Raw genomic sequence first — 19,075 nt, forward strand, 5'->3', positions numbered from 1 at the left:
AAGTAGTATCCTGCAGGGTTCAGTGTTGGGGCCACAGCCGTTCACTTTATATCAATGATCTGGATGAAGGGACTGGGGACATTCTGGTGAAGTCTGCCGATGATACAAAGTTAGGTGAACAGGCAGGTAGTACTGAGGAGGTGAGGAGGCTGCAGAAAAATTTAGACAGTTTAGTAGAATGGTCCAGGAAATAGCTGATGAATTTCAATGTGAGCAAATGTGAGGTCTTGTACTTTGGGAAAAAGAATACAGGCATGGACTATTTTCTAAAAGGTGAGAAAATTCATAAAGCCAATGTACAAAGAGATCTGGGAGTGCTAGTCCAGAGTTTACTAAAGGTTAACTTGTAGTTTGAGTCCATGATTAAGAAAGCAAATGTGATGTTGTCAATTATCTCAAGAGGACTATAATATAAAAGCAGTGATGTGCTTCTGAGACTTTATAAAGCTCGAGTTATGTTCCATTCAGAATACTGCATCCATTTTTGGGCCCCACACCTCAGGAAGGACAGACTGGCACTGGAGTGTGTCTAAAGGAGATTCACATGGATGATTCCTGGAATGGTCGGCCTAACATATGATGAACGGCTGAGGATCCTGGGATTGTATTCTTTAGAGTTTAGGTAAAATCAATGACTGCAGATGCTGGAAACCAGAGTCTAGATTAGAGTGGTGCTAGAAAAGCACAGCAGTTCAGGCAGCATCTGAGGAGCAGGAAAATCAACGTTTCGGGCAAAAGCCTTTCATCAGGAATAGAGAGCTTGCCCGAAATGTCAATCTTCTTTAGAGTTTAGAAGGTTGAGGAGAGATCTAATAGAAACTTAAAAGATAATGCATGGTTTCAAAAGGGTGGACGGTGGGAAGCTTTTTCCATGAGGCGGGAAGAGTAGGACCTGTGGGCACAGCCTTAGAATTAGAGGGTGTCAATTCAGAACGGAAATGAGGAGACATTTCTTCAGCCAGAGAGTGCAGTGGAGGCCGGGAAGTTAAATGTCTTAGAGGCAGAGATTAATAAATTCTTGATCTTGCAAGGAGTTAAGGGCTATGGAGAGAGTGTGAATAAGTGGAGTTGAAATGCCCATCAGCCTTGATTAAATGGAGGCGTGGACTCGATGGGCCGAATGGCTTTACTTCCACTCCTATGTCTTATGGTCTTATGATAAACCAGTTCTCTATCCATGTCAGTACACTGCCCCCAATCCCTTTCATTTTAATTTTACATGCTAATCTCTGTGTGAGACCTTATCAAAAGCCTTCTGAACGTCCAAGTAAACCACATTCACTGGGTCTTCCTTTTCAACTCTAGCAGTTACATCCTTGAAAAATTCCAATAGCTTTGTCAAGCATGATTTCTTTTTGTAAAACCATGCTGATTCTGTCTGATCCTATCACTGTTTTCCAAGTGCTCCACCGAGAAATTTTTCATAATAGATTCTACGGTCATCCCCAGTTCCAATTTCTTACATTCACGAACTAGTCTCAGGATCAATTATGTTACTCTCCATCATAATGAAGAACTCTATCATACTGTGGTCACTCTTCCCCAACGGGTCTTCACAACACTAGATTGCCAATTATTCTTTTCTCAATATAGAATAACAAGTCTAGGAGTATCTGCTCTCAAGTTGTTTCCTCAATGAATTAATCCAGAAAATCATCCCGTACACACTACTCAATAGTATTGATTTGATCTGCACAATCTTTGAAGATTGGGCAAACTCAAATTTTTGGATGATGTCCAGCTTACAGTGGGTATGGAATATGGGAGTCCAACCAGCAGTGCATTAGACTAGTAAACTTAGAAGTAAGTCAGGATAAGGCTTTCAGCTGCATAGGAGCTGAGACAGAGTGGTGTCAGGCGATGTAACACAGGTGGAAATAGTAACTTTCGTGATATTGAATAAATTTGTTGAAAACTCATTTTTGGGTCAATTATGCCCAGAGTTTACTGATTCAGCCTGGCTTAACTTCGGACATTTGTCAAGGGAGGGTGATGGAGTACTGAAATCTGTGGTGGGACTGAAGCCAATAGTTTCCGTTTTCCCAACTTATACCAGAGGAAACTTTGGCCATCCAGTACTGGATGTGCAGTAAGCAGAAGAATGTCTGCCAATTTAGAAATAGCGGAGGTTTCAAGACAGGCAGTGATGGTGGAGTAGAGATGGTCATTATCAATATGTATGGGGAAATTGATGGAATTTTAATTGATCTTGCTGAAGTGTAATATATCAGTAAGAAACAAAAAGCCTAAGTATAGATCCTTGCAAGCTGCAAACTTGTGTAAGCATGAGGAATTGATACCAATTCTCTGGCTACAATTAGATAGACAAGAATGGAACCAGGAAAATGCAGTCCCATCCACTTGTATGAGGTTGTAAAGGTGTTAGTGGGTTTTGATGTGATAAACTTGGTCAAAGGCAATAGACGGATTGGTGGAGAGATGGAGGTATAGTTTACCTTTGTCATAGTCACACAGGGTGCCATTTATGAATTTATTAAGAGCAATTTTGGTGCTACGGCTGACTGGAATCAGGTGTGGAGCTGAAAGAATATATTCAAGGACTTTGGAGAGGAAAGTTGAAAACTCTTGTCAGAGTTTCTCCAACATTTTCTGTGTTGGTTTCAGATTTCCTGCATCTGCAGTATTTTGGTTCTACCTACATTTCAGTGGTTAGTTATGTAGCACTAATAAAGACATCAACAAGAACCAATTTATTAACATGTTGAAGGACAATGAGCTGGAGCAAGGAAATCTTGAGTATTGGTTGGAGGCACAAGATTTACAACTCTTGTAGGCAATGAAAAATCTATTTTAACATCAATGACAGGCAATTAGTGCAGAAGGAAATCTCACCAAAATTGTTCGAGATGAATTTTGTCAATTCCTTGAATAAGAGCTCAACCAAGAAGAAATTGGCAATAGCAGTAAAAATAACTATGGTTGTTCAGTATTCACAGGAAATAGAATGTAGTCATACACACCTCATTTACTCATTCAACCTTTCTGCAAACTCTGATGGTTTACTGGAGAAGCATCCATAAACATCCAAATAATCTGCAGCCATTGTATATAAATTATGCATGTATCTTGTGAACTGAAACAGATATTTGTCCTTGATGCATGTGTTCTTCTTTAATCGCTTCAAATAACTAATCATGTATTTGGTGCAATGAGGCTTGATAAGAATTATTAGCTGCTTGATTTCACAGAATGAAGTAACAGCAATTATAATTAAATCCACTTAGTTCCATAAGTACAAATTATCTTGCTGTAATATCACAAAATAAAAAAACAACCCATGTTGCTTCACACAAATTTAAAAAAATGTTATTACTTAAAAATAACTTTTTTTCCAAAATCCTCTCTGTGGGGAAATTTGTCAAATATTCTGAAAGGTGCAAATGACTTATAACCCTGTTACATGATCCACATTCCCAAAGGTCCTGCTAAAATACCATGAATGAATTTAAAATTTTTAAGTACTACTTAGCATTTGCCTGTGCATCAAAAATAATTACACCAGCTAGAGTTGGCAGGCATTCAAATTGTTCAAACATGCATATGTTCTTATTATTATTTAGACTGAGTGGTGGTGCTACTGATCATATTACCAACATCTAATGTAACTATAGCTGGTCTTGGTATTTTGAAAATCTCATTATCACTGCCTGCAATGAAATACCCTGAAAAATTGCACTGATGTGCTTGATAGAAAAGCATTTCTTTTCCCAAAGTCAATGTATTGATTAAATAGAGTTACAAATACAATTTTTCACTGAAAATCTTCTCAAGGAAAGTAGTAAAAAGAATGTTAGATTATAATTGTAATATTAAGAAATACTAAGAAAATCTAGAGCTAAAATGCTGGTGTGGAGCATAAAGTATGATGTGATTTAGATGGTCAGAAATGATCATTCAGTGTACCTTCTAAATTTACATGCAATTTAAGTCAGGTTACTCCACAATATCAATAGCAGGTCCATATGAACCTTGGTCAAATTACTAACACACCACTGAAATAATTGAGACTAGGGTGGAGGCATTGGGAGGTAGGATAGGATTTTCACTGCAACACAATATATTTACTTTACAAATTATGGTGTAAGTACAATTTTGTTCAAGTACAAATCAAGCAAAATCATGCTCAGGCGGTTGCATTGTACCTTCTCATATCTTCCTGGATGAAAAGTGCAATCATCTGCTTAGGGATGAGGAAAGACAGTGTAGTTTCAGCCATCTGTTCCCTTACACACAGCCACCTACCATTAGCTGTGGGCAATCTGTAGACTTTCCATATGATATTTTTAAAGACTGCAATTAAAACAAAAAGATTAATAAACATTGGAAGCATATTATAAAGCAGTTTAAGTTAAAATAGATAAAACTCTAATTACAGATACTTTTCTAACAAAGCTGTTCAGTTGCTGTACAGGTCTGTACATGTCTTTTTGACCGATCACTAAATATATTATGCCAGGTGATCTCTCAGTAACTGATACAAAAGGCTTCAAGCAGCTCATCCATTAAATATTCATGTAATGATCTTACAGAAGTTTATTACACATACGCAAAAATAGGTCAACATGTACTTAACTTGTAGGAGATGCAAAATGTCTGCTCACAATTGATACATTCTCAGGCAGAGCATGCAGAGAACATTCAATTATACAGCTGTGTTCAGAGTTTTTCTCTGTTCCTACAGCTCTCATTTTCTTCTTTATTTTCAATAGCTTTCTAGTCTGAAATTCCACCCAGTTTGCAGATAATTTTTAATTATTGACTCAGAAGTTTGGACATTTTTGAGTTCGAGGCCAGCATCAAATCAACACCCAGACGTGTGTTATTTTATCTCTGTTTTCTTATCTTTTTTGGTTTAAATATTCTGTCCCCTTACATGTCCAAGTATTAAGGGTTTTGCTAACAGATAATGAAAACAAAATAATGTTTGAAATACTCAGCAGGTCAAGCAGCACCTATGGAGAAAAAGTTAACACTTCACATTATGACGACAATTCATGAAGCTCTCCACAGATATTGCCCGATCTATTGAGTGTTTACAGCACTTCAGCTTTCCACAGCATTTTGCTTTTCCATGACAAAAACTTGTTTGGCAAATCTGACAAGACTATTAATGAAAGATAATTATAATATCATAGGAGCAGAATTAGGCTGTTCACCCCATTGAATCTGCTCCGCCTTTCAATTATGCTGATATGTTTCTCAAACCCATTCTCCTGCCTTCTCTCCGTAATCCTCGATCCCCTTATCAATCAAAAATCTATCTATTTCTGTCTTAAATATACTCAATAACTTGGCTACCACAACCCTCTGTGGCAATGATTTACACAGATTAACCATCCTCTGGTTGAAGAAATTTTTCCTCATCTCAGTTCTAAGGGGTTGTCCCTTCACCCTGAGGCTGTGCCCTCGGGTCCTAATCTCTCCTACTAGTGAAAACATTTTCCCACATCAACTCTAACCAGACCCCTCACTACTCTGTAAGTTTCAATCAGACCGCCCCTCATCCTTCTAAACTCCATTGATTACAGGCCCATAGTCCTCAACCGCTCCTCATATCAGAAGCCCTTCATCCCTGGAATCATTCTTGTAAACCTCCACTGAACTCCCTCCAATGCTAATGCATCCTTCCTTATACACAGGGTCCAAAACTGCTCACAATATTCCAAATGTAGTCTGATTAGAGTCTTATACAGCTTTAGCTGCACATTTCAACTTTTGTAATCTAGCCTTTTTAAAATGAATGCTAACATTACATTTGTCTTCCTAATTGTCATATGAATTTTCATACTAGCCTTAAGAGAAACACGAACCAGGATTCCAAAGTCCCTTTGTGCTTTAAATATTTGAAGCCTTCCCCATTTTTTTGTAAACATATTTATTAGCAAGAAAAATTTTTTTTTTGACTTTACACAAGTACAGTTATTGAAAATATAACAAATAACAAGCACCAGTATAATAAAGAAAAACACAAATTACAACACAGCTACTGTCTCCTAACTACTAACCTACCCTATAATACAAAAAACCTAACACTGTGCAAAACAACACCAATAAATAAGTGACTAATAAAATTAAAAAAACAAATGAACACATAAAAACACAAAGTAACAATGCTCAGCGCAAAGCTCCCAAACAAAAGAACGGGGGTGTTGTATACATACTCATATTAACTCAGGAGCCCCCCTCCAGGGCCTAGGGTTCAGCAAACCTAATCATCCTTGTTAAACAAACACCCTAGTTAAGATAGCAGACAAATCTTATTCAAATAACTCAAAGAAGGACTGCAATGTCTTATAAAAAAGGTCTGTTGTGCAGTGCACCATGTTTGTAAAAAGAAATCCAAGGGGATGTACTCCATAATTAATTTCCGCCATCCCTGCAAGCCCAACAGGTTCTCAGACACCTAATTCGTCAGAATATTCTTCAGTGCACAGTAAGTAAGAATATTGAATAGTTTATTCCCATGCCCGTCTGAAGATGATAAATTTGGTAGACCTAGATATCGGGTCTACTTTAACTTCGGTCCTCAATACCCTCCCTATCTCTCCTGCCAGAGTGCTCCAATTTACAGGGAGCCTGTGGCATGTCCAGAAGCAATGGGTAAGAGTGCCTACACTTATTTTACATTTGGGACACATTGAAGATGCCCCTTTCTTAAACTTTGCCAGACGGTCCATTGCCAGATGAACCTTGTGCAGAATTTTTGAGTGCATAGCGCATGTCCTATTACAGATTGAGATCTTTCGCATGTTCTCCCATATTCCTCCCACGTTTCAGAACAGATCTCCACTCCTCGCTCTTGCTCCCAGACCTCACATTATCGATTAATATCCTGCCAGGCGCTGCCACCCAGCAGACGATAGAGGGCATTAACTGAGAGGGTGCTTGTGGAACATAGCAACAACCTCTCCATATCAGGCTTATAGGGCTTAGTGAGAAGTTTAGTCTTCTTCTGGATGAAATCCCTAACCTAAAAAAAATGGAAAAGATCTCTGCTGGGCAGCCCGTATTCGCAGCTCAATTGCATGAAAGACATCATAACCTCCCCCTCAAACAACTCTCCCAAACTGGAAACTCCTCTCGCTGCCCATAGTTTGAACCCTGAAACCATCACCCCTGGTCGGAACTCTGGCATATCAACTATGGGCGTAAGTGGCGAAATCTTGGATAAGCAACCCTCAACTCTGATGGATCACACTCCATGCCTTGACCATACTAATAACAATGGGGTTCTGGCAGTGGTCCATAACTGTCCTCATCTTATCCATGAACAACAGGTTAATAAGAGGGCACTTTGCCTGGGAGGTCTTGATATCCAGCCATATTGAGGCTGGATCGTTACTTGCCATTTGCACACAAAGGACAGCAAGGAACTCAACTGATACCTCCTGATATTGAGAAATCAACTCTTCCCCATCTTTGAGGCAACTGCAATTTAGTAAGTTTGATGAAGGCCGAACATGATACCAGACAAAGGAACTAAACCAAGCCATAAGTTTCCACAGCGTTGACCTGGGAAACATTATAGGGAACATAAGCATGGGATTAAGCAAACAAGGAAGGATATTCATCTAATGAGCGCTATTCAGCCCAACTCCTACTTTCGTTGAGCAAGTGAGCAAAATTAGTCTGAAAAAAACCATCAAACATGGGGGTAATAAAAATGTTTAGGTATTGGAATCCCACCCGTGATCACTTAAAAGGGAACCTAGGGCCATCTTCAATCTCTAGCACTTCCTTCAGGTTCCCCAAAGGCATAACCTCCAATTTTGCAAAGTTGATCTTATATCCTGAAATAGCCCCAAATGAATTGATACATTGTATCAGATGGGGTACGGAGGTCATCAGGTTCGATAAAAACAGAAGGACATCGCTCCCATACAGTGTAATCTTGTGTGCCCTAGATCCCACTTCCACAGCTGTTATGTGGGCGTTCTGATGAATGGCCTCTGCCATAGGCTCTATCACCAACGTAAACAATAATGGTGAAAGGGGGCAGCCTTGCCGACTACCCCTACCAATCCTAAAGTCCCAGTTGGTGATGACCGCTGCCAGAGGGTGGCGATATTAAACCTCCATCCAGCTAGCAAAGACCCCACCCAACCCAAACTGCTCTAAGACATAAAAGAAATACAGCCATTCCACCCAGTCAAATGCTTTCTCTACATCTAAGGAAATCACCAATCCCTAAATCGATCATTGCTGACATACTTGGACCATATTCAGCAGCTTTCCACTATTATTAGAAGACCTACAGCCCCTTATAAAACCTATCTGATCTCTTTGACAACATGGGGCAACACCGTCTCCAGTCTGAGCTCTAAGATCTTACAATAAATCTTGAAATCTGAATTTATTAGAGAGATGGGCCTGTTTGAGGCACAATCCCCAGAAACCTTCCCCTTCTTAAGAATGAGGGAAATATTAGCTTCTCTCAAAGATGGTGGTATGCATTCATGCATATAGGAGCGATTGTATATCTCCAACATTGGCCTTGACAGAATCGCTATAAAACTCACCCAGGAGACCATCAGGGCCAGGCACTTTCCCACTCTGAAGTTGCCTATCTACCTCCTGTATTTCCTGAACTATCAAGGGGGCATTACGAAGAGAGGCCTCTTCCAAGGTTACCCCTGGTAGGTCCAGGTTCTTAAAAGCTTCCATTTTAGCCCACTTGCCCTCGCAACCTTCAAACCAATACAATTCAGAGTAAAAACTCCTAAAAGCCTCATTAATCCTTTTAGCATCACATGTAAGGACCCCAGCACTGTCTCTAATTGCAGTAATGGATTGGGGAGCATGCTTTTTCCTAGTCAGATACACTAAATACTTCCCTGGCCTATCCCCATCCTCGAACAGCCTTTGTCGAGCAAAAGCAAGTTCTTTCTTTGTGGTTTGTGTAAGTACTGAATTCAGGGCAGCCCAGAGGGCTGTGATCCGCTGTAGCTTAGTCGCCGAAGACCACGCAAAATGTGCCATCTGTGCACATCTCAAGTGGACTCTGCTGTTCCCCCTTCTATCATTTCCGGCTAGCCGAATAGGAAATAGCTAAACCCCCAACAAAGGCCTTAGCGCTCTCCCATAACATAGATGGATTACTAGTCATGCCTGAGTTGATACTGAAGAACTCCTGAAACTCCTTCAAAAAGTATTCCACAAATTTGGAATCCTTAACGAGAAAAGGATGCAGACGCCAGTGCCACAAACCTAGCCCCTGACTCTTGGCCTTAACCTCCAAATATACTGCCACATGATCAGAAATAGCTATGTTCCCAATTTTACATCCATAATCGAATCCAGAAGGGTCAAGGGAGCCAGAAAAAAATCAATCTTCGTGAGACAGTTATGTGGGTTTGAAGAAAGGGTGAGGTCCCTGCCAGTAGGGTGAAGACATCTCCAAGTGTCCACCAGCCCCAACTCCTCGCAATCAGTCACCAGCTTGGCCTGTGAAGAAATAGTTGGGGGCCACTAGGCATCCTGTCCATTGTTGGAACCATAAGGCAATTAAAATCGCCCCCTATGATAATGGGCTGTGTTCCAAAGGCACTCAACATAGAAAAGGCACTAACCAAAAAAGTGAGGGGATGCACCGGGGGACAATAGACATTTAAAATGCTACATTCTGCCCCATCTATCAGGGCCTTTAGTATCACAAACTGCCCTTGCTCACCTTTCACCTGCTCTAATAATGTGAACCGAAGATTTTTCTGGATAGGTATAGCCACTTCGCTACTTTTAGTAGTAAAGGATGAAAAGAATACCTGGTCATAACCCCCGTGTTGTAGATTCAGGTGTTCCCCATCATCTGGATGGGTTTCCTGCAACAGAGGAATATCAACCCTTTCCCTTTTAAGGCTAGAAAGCACCTTTATCCTTTTTAACAGGAGAATGGCTTCCCTTGATGTTCCAGGTGCACCATTTAACAAGACACTTAGCCATAACCCCTTTCAAAGACCCTTCTGGGGAGCAGCATTTTCTCCACCAAGACCGTGGACATTCCATTCTCATCTAAAAGATACAAGAGAGGTGGTGTTGTGGCTAATGGTTAAAAGTGATGTGGAATCAATTACTCTGACACAGAATTAATAAGCTTTGTTATGGATTGAAGAATGGTACTTACATGGTTGGCAGGGTATTTATATCTTGGTATACTCGCAAGAGAGGTTCCAGTCTTTTCCTGCGAGGGACAGGATTCTCTCCTTATTGGGTGTGAGAAGCCTGATGGCAGGCTCCCCTCCAACCATCCTGATTCTTACAGGCTGATTTCTCTTCAGTAGAGAAAAGGAGGGGATTAAGGGGAATTAAAATAGCTACTAGTCTTGGAGGAAGTGGTCACAAGGTGTGAGGCGTACAGGGAAAGTGAGTTTGCAGTGCAGAAGCAATGGAGGACTGGTGGAGTGGGAGGTTGGGGATCGTGAGAGTGAGCAAGGTTAGATGTTACAGGCAATAATGAGAATGGCATGGCACTTAATGGGAGGAGGGTGCAGTGGTCGAGATAGACTAAGTGGTGTAGCAGAGAAAGGATTGTGGCACTTACCCAGATATAGTTGAGAATGTCATCTTCCCTTTGCTTTTTTTCTTACCCTTGCACATTATTTTTATCCAAATAATTGTCCAATTCCCTCTTAAATGCCTCAACTGAGTCCTGCCTTCATATGGCTCTCGCTTCCTGACCACCCCATTCACCAGTACCTCCAGATCTTTGTTGGAGAATCATGGCACCACTATTTCCCTTATCTAACATCCATATAACTGTTCCTATCTGTTGAAAGGTGAGTTGCTCTTTGAATGGAAAATGGTAGAAGGCAGCTCACACTGGGTGAGAGGAGTGGGGTAGGTAATTAATAAGACAAGTTTGGTTAAAATATGGCAAGAGATCTCGCTAGGTCTACTGGAGCAAGACCCTATGTGAAACTCAACAAAATTGACACTTAGACAAAAAGAACACAGGACACCACTCCAAGAAACAGCTAGCAACTGATGAAAAGCAGATGATAAGTAAATGGAAGCAGAAGAGACAGTTATCACAGAACAAAAGAAAAAAAGTGCACAGTATGAAGAGGGAAAATGTGTGAAATATTTCAGATTCAATATTTAGCAACAGCTCAGCATATTCTGTAAATCATCACATTCAATCTGATAAATAAGTGACTCACTCAAGTCAAACAAACAACTCCTTCAATGCCAAAAAAAAACTAAAGCCAGAAATAGTAACATGTTCAAATGAGAAAAATCAACATGAAATAACAGAAAGCCAAACTTCACTTGATGAAAGGTAATTTCACTTTGATAAAACTGCTCAATCTTGCCACACTGAACAATGGAGACCCAGCCAGATTATAAAATTTCAATGCTTTCAGAAAGAGTCAGACCATATGGCAACATGGGACCTGAGTAGCGCAGTTTTCACCTCGATCATACCAGGTGAACATGATGGACCAGGTATTTCATTATAACCGCTTACAACTAAAGATGATGTTCCTTCACTGCAGACAACTGATTAGAACATGTTACCAACTCCAGGGGCTGCAAGAACAATCATTGGTCCCGTAAGGGGCTAATTCCCAATCAGGGCCAATAGAACAGCAACAGTTACCATAGCAATAAAACGCATCATACGAATCACATTTCAATTTAAGCAGTAGTCATAAAACACACGTGAGACAGAAACCACATTGGTACGAAATTGGACAGATAACCTCGCTAGATAAGACATCTGCATAGGAGTAAACACGACACTGTTAGCAGGTGATGAGATAGAAGATATTCATTAAATATTTGAAGATTTGTCTAAAATATGTATAGAAGTTATTCAATGTATAACTGCACTTACAGAAGCATAGTTGAAAAAAACTATAAAGGTCGCAATGAAATGTTTAGCTTCATCCAGCATTCTATGTTTCCAGAATTCTATGTTTGCGCATATTCAGTAAGTAAAAAAGTACACTTTGTGAACAGATAAAAACCACGGTTTCCTTAAAACTACCGAATAGTTTCATTTCATAGTCTAAACTCTCAGACATCAATTGCTCCATTTTAAGTTATCACCCACACTGTAGGAATGTTTCAAATTGGGATTGAGACAAAAGTCATCATAGTGGCAATCAAAGTAATGTTCCCAGTGGGAGGTTTGAACAAAAATGTATCAAATGGAAGGCACTTTGTCTGCTATTGTTGAAATTGTTGAGAAATGCTCATAGCATACAATATGTCATAACAAACACTTCAGGGGACCTTATGGAATTTTTCCTCAGTTCCAGTTCATGCCTGATTAATATCAAAAATAATTGGCCTGCAGTTCTTTCCTGTTTCAAACTTTATTTTTCACTATTTTTTTAACTAAAATCAAAAAAGTTTTAAGTATTGATATTTATCTCTAACAAAGGCCACAAAATTGCCCAACGCAATGAGATTGAGTCTTTAAAATAACATAAGAAGAAGAAAATTCTAAAAAAATAACAATGAATTAACACGAATTATAATTGTCACAAGGAGCTTTAGTCCAATAACAAATATGCAAGTTGCGGACACCCTTAAATGTGGAATATTTAGATATTAAATGGAAAAATATTTTTAGCTGTTTCAGCCACATAGTCAATCAACAAAACAAAACTGCACTTCTGCAGGTCAATACTTTTCAGACAGAAGCTTTTCCAAGACAAAACAAAATGCACAGATGAAATAGCAGAACAATGGAAACTGAACAAATATGTATACATCCTGATTGATCCTTCCAGGATGTGGTGTTCTTAGCAAGATTTGTTTTGCTGAAGTAAGTTGTTCAATTAAAAACAAATCCTGCAATGCTTTTTTAACATTATAAAAGGGAACTGTAAGCAATTTCACAGTGAATGCTGGCGATTTCTTCTGGGATAGTAGTATAAAATTTGAGAAATATGTTATTGGTAAGGTTAGTGCACAATTTAAAATTGGCAATCAGGCTTGTGCGGATTTTATATATATTGATTTAAATATTGAATGGAGTTGGACCAAATATAAGTGTAAACCACCAATCATATTTAGAGTGCTACACCTATCTTGGTTGATCATCCTAGGTCATCACAGGTTATATCAAAAGAAGGGACAAAACTTTTGATTTGAATATTTGGATGATCAATTGAACAGCCATGTACTCAAACAAGACTAGTACTAGTTTTGTTGTATTGTACTTAAGCACTACCATGAAATGATCTAAAGATGATTTTAAGGGCAAATCAAACATTGAAAAAAATCTGGAGAACTGCCTAATGAAGTTCCCACTCTTCCTCAATGAACATGAAATCAGTTATTGTTGGCGATGGTTTGCATGCTACTTTACTCTAGTGCAGTTGGTTTCATGGGCAGAATTTAATGCTTCCCATCAGACCTGCACTGAATGTTGGGAGCCCATATAATTGTATGGAAAGGCGGAGGATAAAGACCCAACCATTTTCCCAACTCTCACTTGACTAAGTTTGAGGTGAGAAAGGTAGAAAATGGTCTTCCAGCCTGGAGAAAATTGAAGCCCTTAAGTGGCTTCTTAAAGGCCATGTGTACAGCTTGGCAAGGATCACGCAATGTGAATAATGCACGCTTGTGACCTGGGGGTTGGGGGGGCGGGGGGGAGGGGTCTCTCCTATTTGAGCAAGAATGAAGAAATTCCTTGGCAAGGGCTTCCCAGGGTGAAGAACCCCCTCCCCCCACATCCCCCCTGCCCCCCCACCACACACATACACACACACACACACTCCCCCGCCACACACAGACACACACACACACATAATGCTCCCCCCAACAAAAGGTGTACTATTAAAACTAAAACTCCTTTCTTCACACCATTCCTGCAACCTCATTGACCGGCCCTAGTTGAAGGCATTTCATCCACCTTCACTCCTAGCTGTAGCATGGTCAGCCAGCACTGACAACCATCACTAATCCCAGTGTCATTGTTTATACACAATAGACAGGCTATCAGGGAGAAAACTTTATCTGACCATGATGAGAACTCTGATTCCAACCAGGTAAGTGTCTAATTAGGGGTAAATCAGGTTGGAGGTCTTGAAACAGCCACAGTGGGTTTGTCATTGTCCCTGTCATTGGTGCCCACCAACACAAAATTAATTAATAAGATTTCTTATGGGTGAGAAAGGGAAATGCTGCCCATTAGCATAAAAAGAAGTCATTAAAAATGCTATGGGTGCTGAAACACTGGCTGTTGTCGAGGCAGTGCGACTTTATTTCTCAAATGTTTTAAGTAAAATTCTGTTTAAGATGTCAACAGAAGATTGTACATTTACTGAATGCCAAACATAAAACAATTTCTTGGGAAAATAATGTAAACTTTTCAAAAGATGCAGTGAGAAAAGGTCACAGTTTGACTATTCCAATTGAAACATTGTGAGGGAGAAAAGAAATTCTTAAAATTAACCATTAATAAGTTATTATAATTTATCAACTGTTGGATTGTTTTACAGAAAGAATCCTTTCATTGTATTCAGGTGGTAGATACATTAACAATTATGCTTCATTGCAAAGGAGCAGACTGAAAGCACGCTTACCAGGCATTGAGATGTACATTTGGAATTTTTATCTGTTTAAATAAATACAGATAAAAATGTGTGTTATAATTGACATATGCCTACAACCACAGTTTACCATCAAGAGGAGAATGGAGCAGAGTATAAGGCTTAAAATGGGTTCTCTGACCATGACCACTTGTCTTTAAACTTCTTACACTGATTTTCACTGTTTTCAGGTCTTCAGGGCTAGACTACGGGCATTGGCCACAACGATTACCTGTTCTTACTACTTTTTAAAACTGTCTGAACAGTGTCATGACCAATGGATCACTCTCCTCTTGAGCATCTCCTGTCAATGCTCCATCAGAGTTGAATGCTCTCTGGCCTGTTGCATGGTTTCTTTAGAGTTTTCCTTGCCAATAATGCCAGAATAACCATAAAACCACAAGATACAAGAACAGAATGAGGCCATTCATCCCATCGGCTTAATCCGCTATTCTATCATGGCTGATATGTTTCTCAACCCCATTCCCCCTGCCTTCTCCTATAGCCATTAATCCATTTATCAATCAAGAACACATCTATCTCTGCCTTAAATGCACTCAATGACTTGGCTTCCATTAACTTTCGCAGTAATGAGTTCCATAGATTAGCCACTCTCTGGCTGAAGAAATTCCTCTTCATCTCAGTTCTTTAAGGTCATTCCATCACTGAAGCTGTGCTCTCAGGTCAGAATCTCTCCTATTAAGGAAATATCTTCTTCAAGTCCCACTCTATTCAGGCTTCTTGGTTTTCTGTAAGTTTCAATGACATCCATTCTCATCCTTCTAAACTCCATTGAGTACAGAGCCAAAGTCTTTGACCACTCCTTATATGTCAAACCCTGCAGCCCCAGATTCATTATTGCAAAACTCCTCTGGACTCCCTTCAATGCCAGCATATCCTTCTTAAAACTCAGGACCCAAAACATATTCCAACTATGGTCTGACCAGAGTCTTATACAGACTCAGCAGTACATCTCTGCTTTTGAATTCTCACCCTCTTGAAATTAATGCTAACATTATATTTGCCTTCCTAATTGCCAAGCGAACCTTAACAGAATCCTGAACTAGGACTCCCACATCCCTTTGTGCTTCAGATTTCTGAAGCCTTTGTCTGTTGAGAAAATAATCTATGCTTCTTCTTCCTATCAAAGTGCATAACCCCACACTTTACAACACTATATTCCACCTCCCACTTCTTTGCCCATTCTGATAGCAGGTCTAGGTCCGTCTGTAGCTTTTTTGATTCCTCAACATTACCTGACCCTCCACCTCTCTGTGTCATCTGCAAACGTAGCAATAATGCATTCAGTTCCTTCATTCAGATCATTAACATATAATGTGATTAGTTATGGTCCCAGCTTTGAACCTTGCAGAACTCCATCATCACTTGCCATCCTGAAAGAGACCCCAATTACCCCACTCTCTGCCTTCTGCCAGTCAGCCAATCCTCTACCCATGTCAGTACCTTGCCCCTAATACCATGGGCTCTTTAATATTTAGCAGCCTCCTGTATGGCAACTCATCAAAGGTCTTCTGGAAATCCAATAGATCATGTCAACTTTGCCTAACTTGCTTGGATTAAGGAGAGTCACAACGCTTTTTATATACAAAGAGCAAGGTAGCCAGGAAAAGGGTTGGCCCATTCAACGACAAAGGAGGGAATGCATGTGTGGAGCCAAAAGAGGTAGGTGAGGTTTTAAATGAATACTTTGTATCAGTATTCACTGAAGAGAAGGAATTGGGAGTGAATGATCTCAGGGAAGGGAGTGTCAAGTTTCTAAGCCAGGTTGTTATTGGATAGGAAGAGATGTTGTGTGTCTTATAAAGTATTAAGATAGATAAGTCCCCTGGTCCTGATGGTATTATCCCAAAATGTTGAGGGAGGCAAGAGAACAAATTGTTGGAGTATTGACAGACATCTTTGTATCCTCTTTGGCCACAGGTGAGGTCCCAGAGGACTGGAGAATAGCTAATGTTGTCCCATTGTTTAAAAAGGGTAACAGGGATAATCCTAGAAATTACAGGCCTATGAGCCTTATATCAATGGTAGGGAACATATTGGAAAAGGTTCTCAGGGACAAGATCTATAAACATATATAAACAAATGGCTTGATTAGCAATTAACAGCACGGTTTTGTGCAGGGGAGTTTGTGCCTTGCAAACTTGATCAAGTTTTTTGAGGAGATGATGAAAATGATTGTTGAGGGAAAAGCAGTTGATGTTGATGTTGTTTACATGATTTCAGTAAAGTCTCTGGCAAGGTCCCTCATGGCAATGTGGAGTCACATGATATCAAGGATGAGCTGGTAAGATGGATACAGAACTAGCTTAGTCATAGGAGACAGAAGGTAGCAGTGGAAGGATGCTTTTCGGAATGGAGTGCTGTGACTAATGGTGTTCCACAGGGATCAGTGCTAGGATCGCTGCTATTCATGATCTACATAAATGATTTGGAGGAAAATGTAGTGAGTTTGCAGAAAATACAAAAATTGGCGGAGTTGCGAGATAGCAAGGAGGATTGCCAGAGGATATAACAGGATATAGATCAGTTGGAGGCATGGACAGAAAACAGCAGATAGAGTTTAACCTGGACAAATATGAGGTGATGCATTTTGGAAGGTCAAATACAAGTGGAAACTGTACAGTGAATAGAACCCTTAGGACTATTGATATGCAGAGAGATCAGGGTGTACAGGTCCACAGATCAGCGAAGATGGCAGCGCAGGTTGATAAGGTAGTAACAAAGACATATGGCATGCTTACCTTCATTAGAAAGGGCATTGAGTATAAGGATAGACAAGTTTTGCTGCAGCTTTATAGAACTTTAGTTAGGCCCCACTTGAAATACTGCATACAGTTCTGGTCACCACACTACCAGAAGGATGTGGATGCTTTGGAGAGGGTACAGAAAAGATTTACCTGGTATGGGTGATTTCAGCTATGAAGAAAGGTTGGATAAACTGGGTTTGTTTTCACTGGATCGCAAAAGGTTAAGGGGCGACCTGATAAATCTTTATAAGATCACGAATGACATAGAGTGGAAAGTCTGAGGCTTTTTCCCCAGGGTGGAAGAGTCAATGATTAGAGGATACAGCTTCAAGGTGTGAGATGGGGAGAAGTTTAAAAGAGCTGTAGGAGACACGTTTTTCACACAAAGGGTGGTGAGTGCCTGGAATGCGCTGTCAGAGGAGGTGGTTGAACCAGACACAATAGCAGCATTCAAGAAGCACCTAGGTAAATACATGAATAGGAAGCAAGTAGAGGGCTATGGATCCTGTAAGCAAAGACAGTTTTAATATGGAAGGGTACAATGTTTCGGCACAGGCTTGGAGAGCCAAAGGGCCTGTTCCTGCACTGCATTATTCATTGTTTTCTTGTTACCTTTTCAAAGAATTCTATCAGATTTGTTAAGCTTTATCTCCCCTTGACAAAGCCATGTTGACCCAGCCCTGTTTTACCATGCACAACCAAGTACCCCGCAATCTAACCCTGAATAATAGACTCTAAACTCTTACCAATGACTGAGGTCAAGCTAACGGACCTATAGTTTCCTGCCTTCAGCATCCCTCCCTTCCCAAACACGGGTGTTACATTAGTCATTTTCCGGTCCTCCGGCTCTCCCTGACTCCAAAAGAACAAAGAACATTACAGTGCAGGAAAAGGCCCTTCAGCCCTCCAAGCCTGGGCCGATCCATATCCTCCTCTAAATCTGCCATCTACTTTCTAAGGATCTGTATGCCTTTGCTCCCTGCCGATTCATGTATCTATCCTGATATATCTCAAATGACGCTATCGTTCCTACCCCTACCTCCTCTGCTGACAATGCATTCCAGGCACTCACCACCCTCTGCATGAAGAACTTTCCACATATATCTCCTCTAAACTTTTCCCCTCCCATTTTGAACTCATGACCCCTAGTAATTGAGTCCTCCACTCCGGGAAAACATTTCTTGCTATCCACCCTGTCTGCACTTCTTGATTTTGTAGGCCTCAATTTGGTCCCCTATCAACCACTTTCTTTTCAAAGAAAATAATCCTAATCTACTCAATCTCTACTCATAGCTAGCACCCTCCATACTAGGCAACATCCTGGTGAACCTCCTCTGCACTGTCTCCAAAGTATCCTCATCCTTTTGGTAATGTGGCAACCAGAACTAGATGCAATATTCCAAGTGTGGCTGAAACAAAGTCTGATACAATTGTAACATGACCTGCCAACTCTTGAACTCAATACACCATTTGATGAAGGAAAGCAAGCTGTATGCCTTCTTGACCACTCTACTGACCTGCGTTGCTACTTTCAGGGAACAATGGACCTGACACCCAGATCTCTCTGAACATCAATTTTCCCCAGGACTTTTCCATTTACTGTATAGTTTGTTCTGGAATTGCACCTTCCGAAATGCATCATCTCGCATTGGTCCGGATTGAACTCCATCTGCTATTTCTCTGTCCAACTCTCCGATCTGTCTATATTTTGCTGTCTTCTGACAGTCCCCTTCACTATCTGGT

The 19,075-nt window shown here is 40.3% G+C and overlaps 1 protein-coding gene across 11 annotated transcripts in view; it reads right to left on the reverse strand.

Annotated features, from left to right (window-relative positions):
* The window catches only part of inpp4b (inositol polyphosphate-4-phosphatase type II B), a 969,352-nt gene that overhangs the window by 208,164 nt on the left and 742,113 nt on the right, over positions 1-19,075 (reverse strand). For all 11 annotated transcript variants that reach the window (XR_006309059.2, XM_043674147.2, XM_087980071.1 and 8 more), the window contains one exon: positions 4,164-4,311. Coding sequence is in view for 10 of the 11 variants with exons in the window: in XM_043674147.2 (XP_043530082.1) it covers positions 4,164-4,311 (148 nt within the window). In the remaining variant the exon portion in view is untranslated. The remainder of the gene's footprint in view (positions 1-4,163; positions 4,312-19,075) is intronic.

The sequence above is a fragment of the Chiloscyllium plagiosum genome, unplaced genomic scaffold (genome assembly GCF_037043375.1).
Source record: "Chiloscyllium plagiosum isolate Xiang-an unplaced genomic scaffold, Cpla_swu_hap1 HiC_scaffold_36, whole genome shotgun sequence".
Taxonomy (NCBI): domain Eukaryota; kingdom Metazoa; phylum Chordata; class Chondrichthyes; order Orectolobiformes; family Hemiscylliidae; genus Chiloscyllium; species Chiloscyllium plagiosum.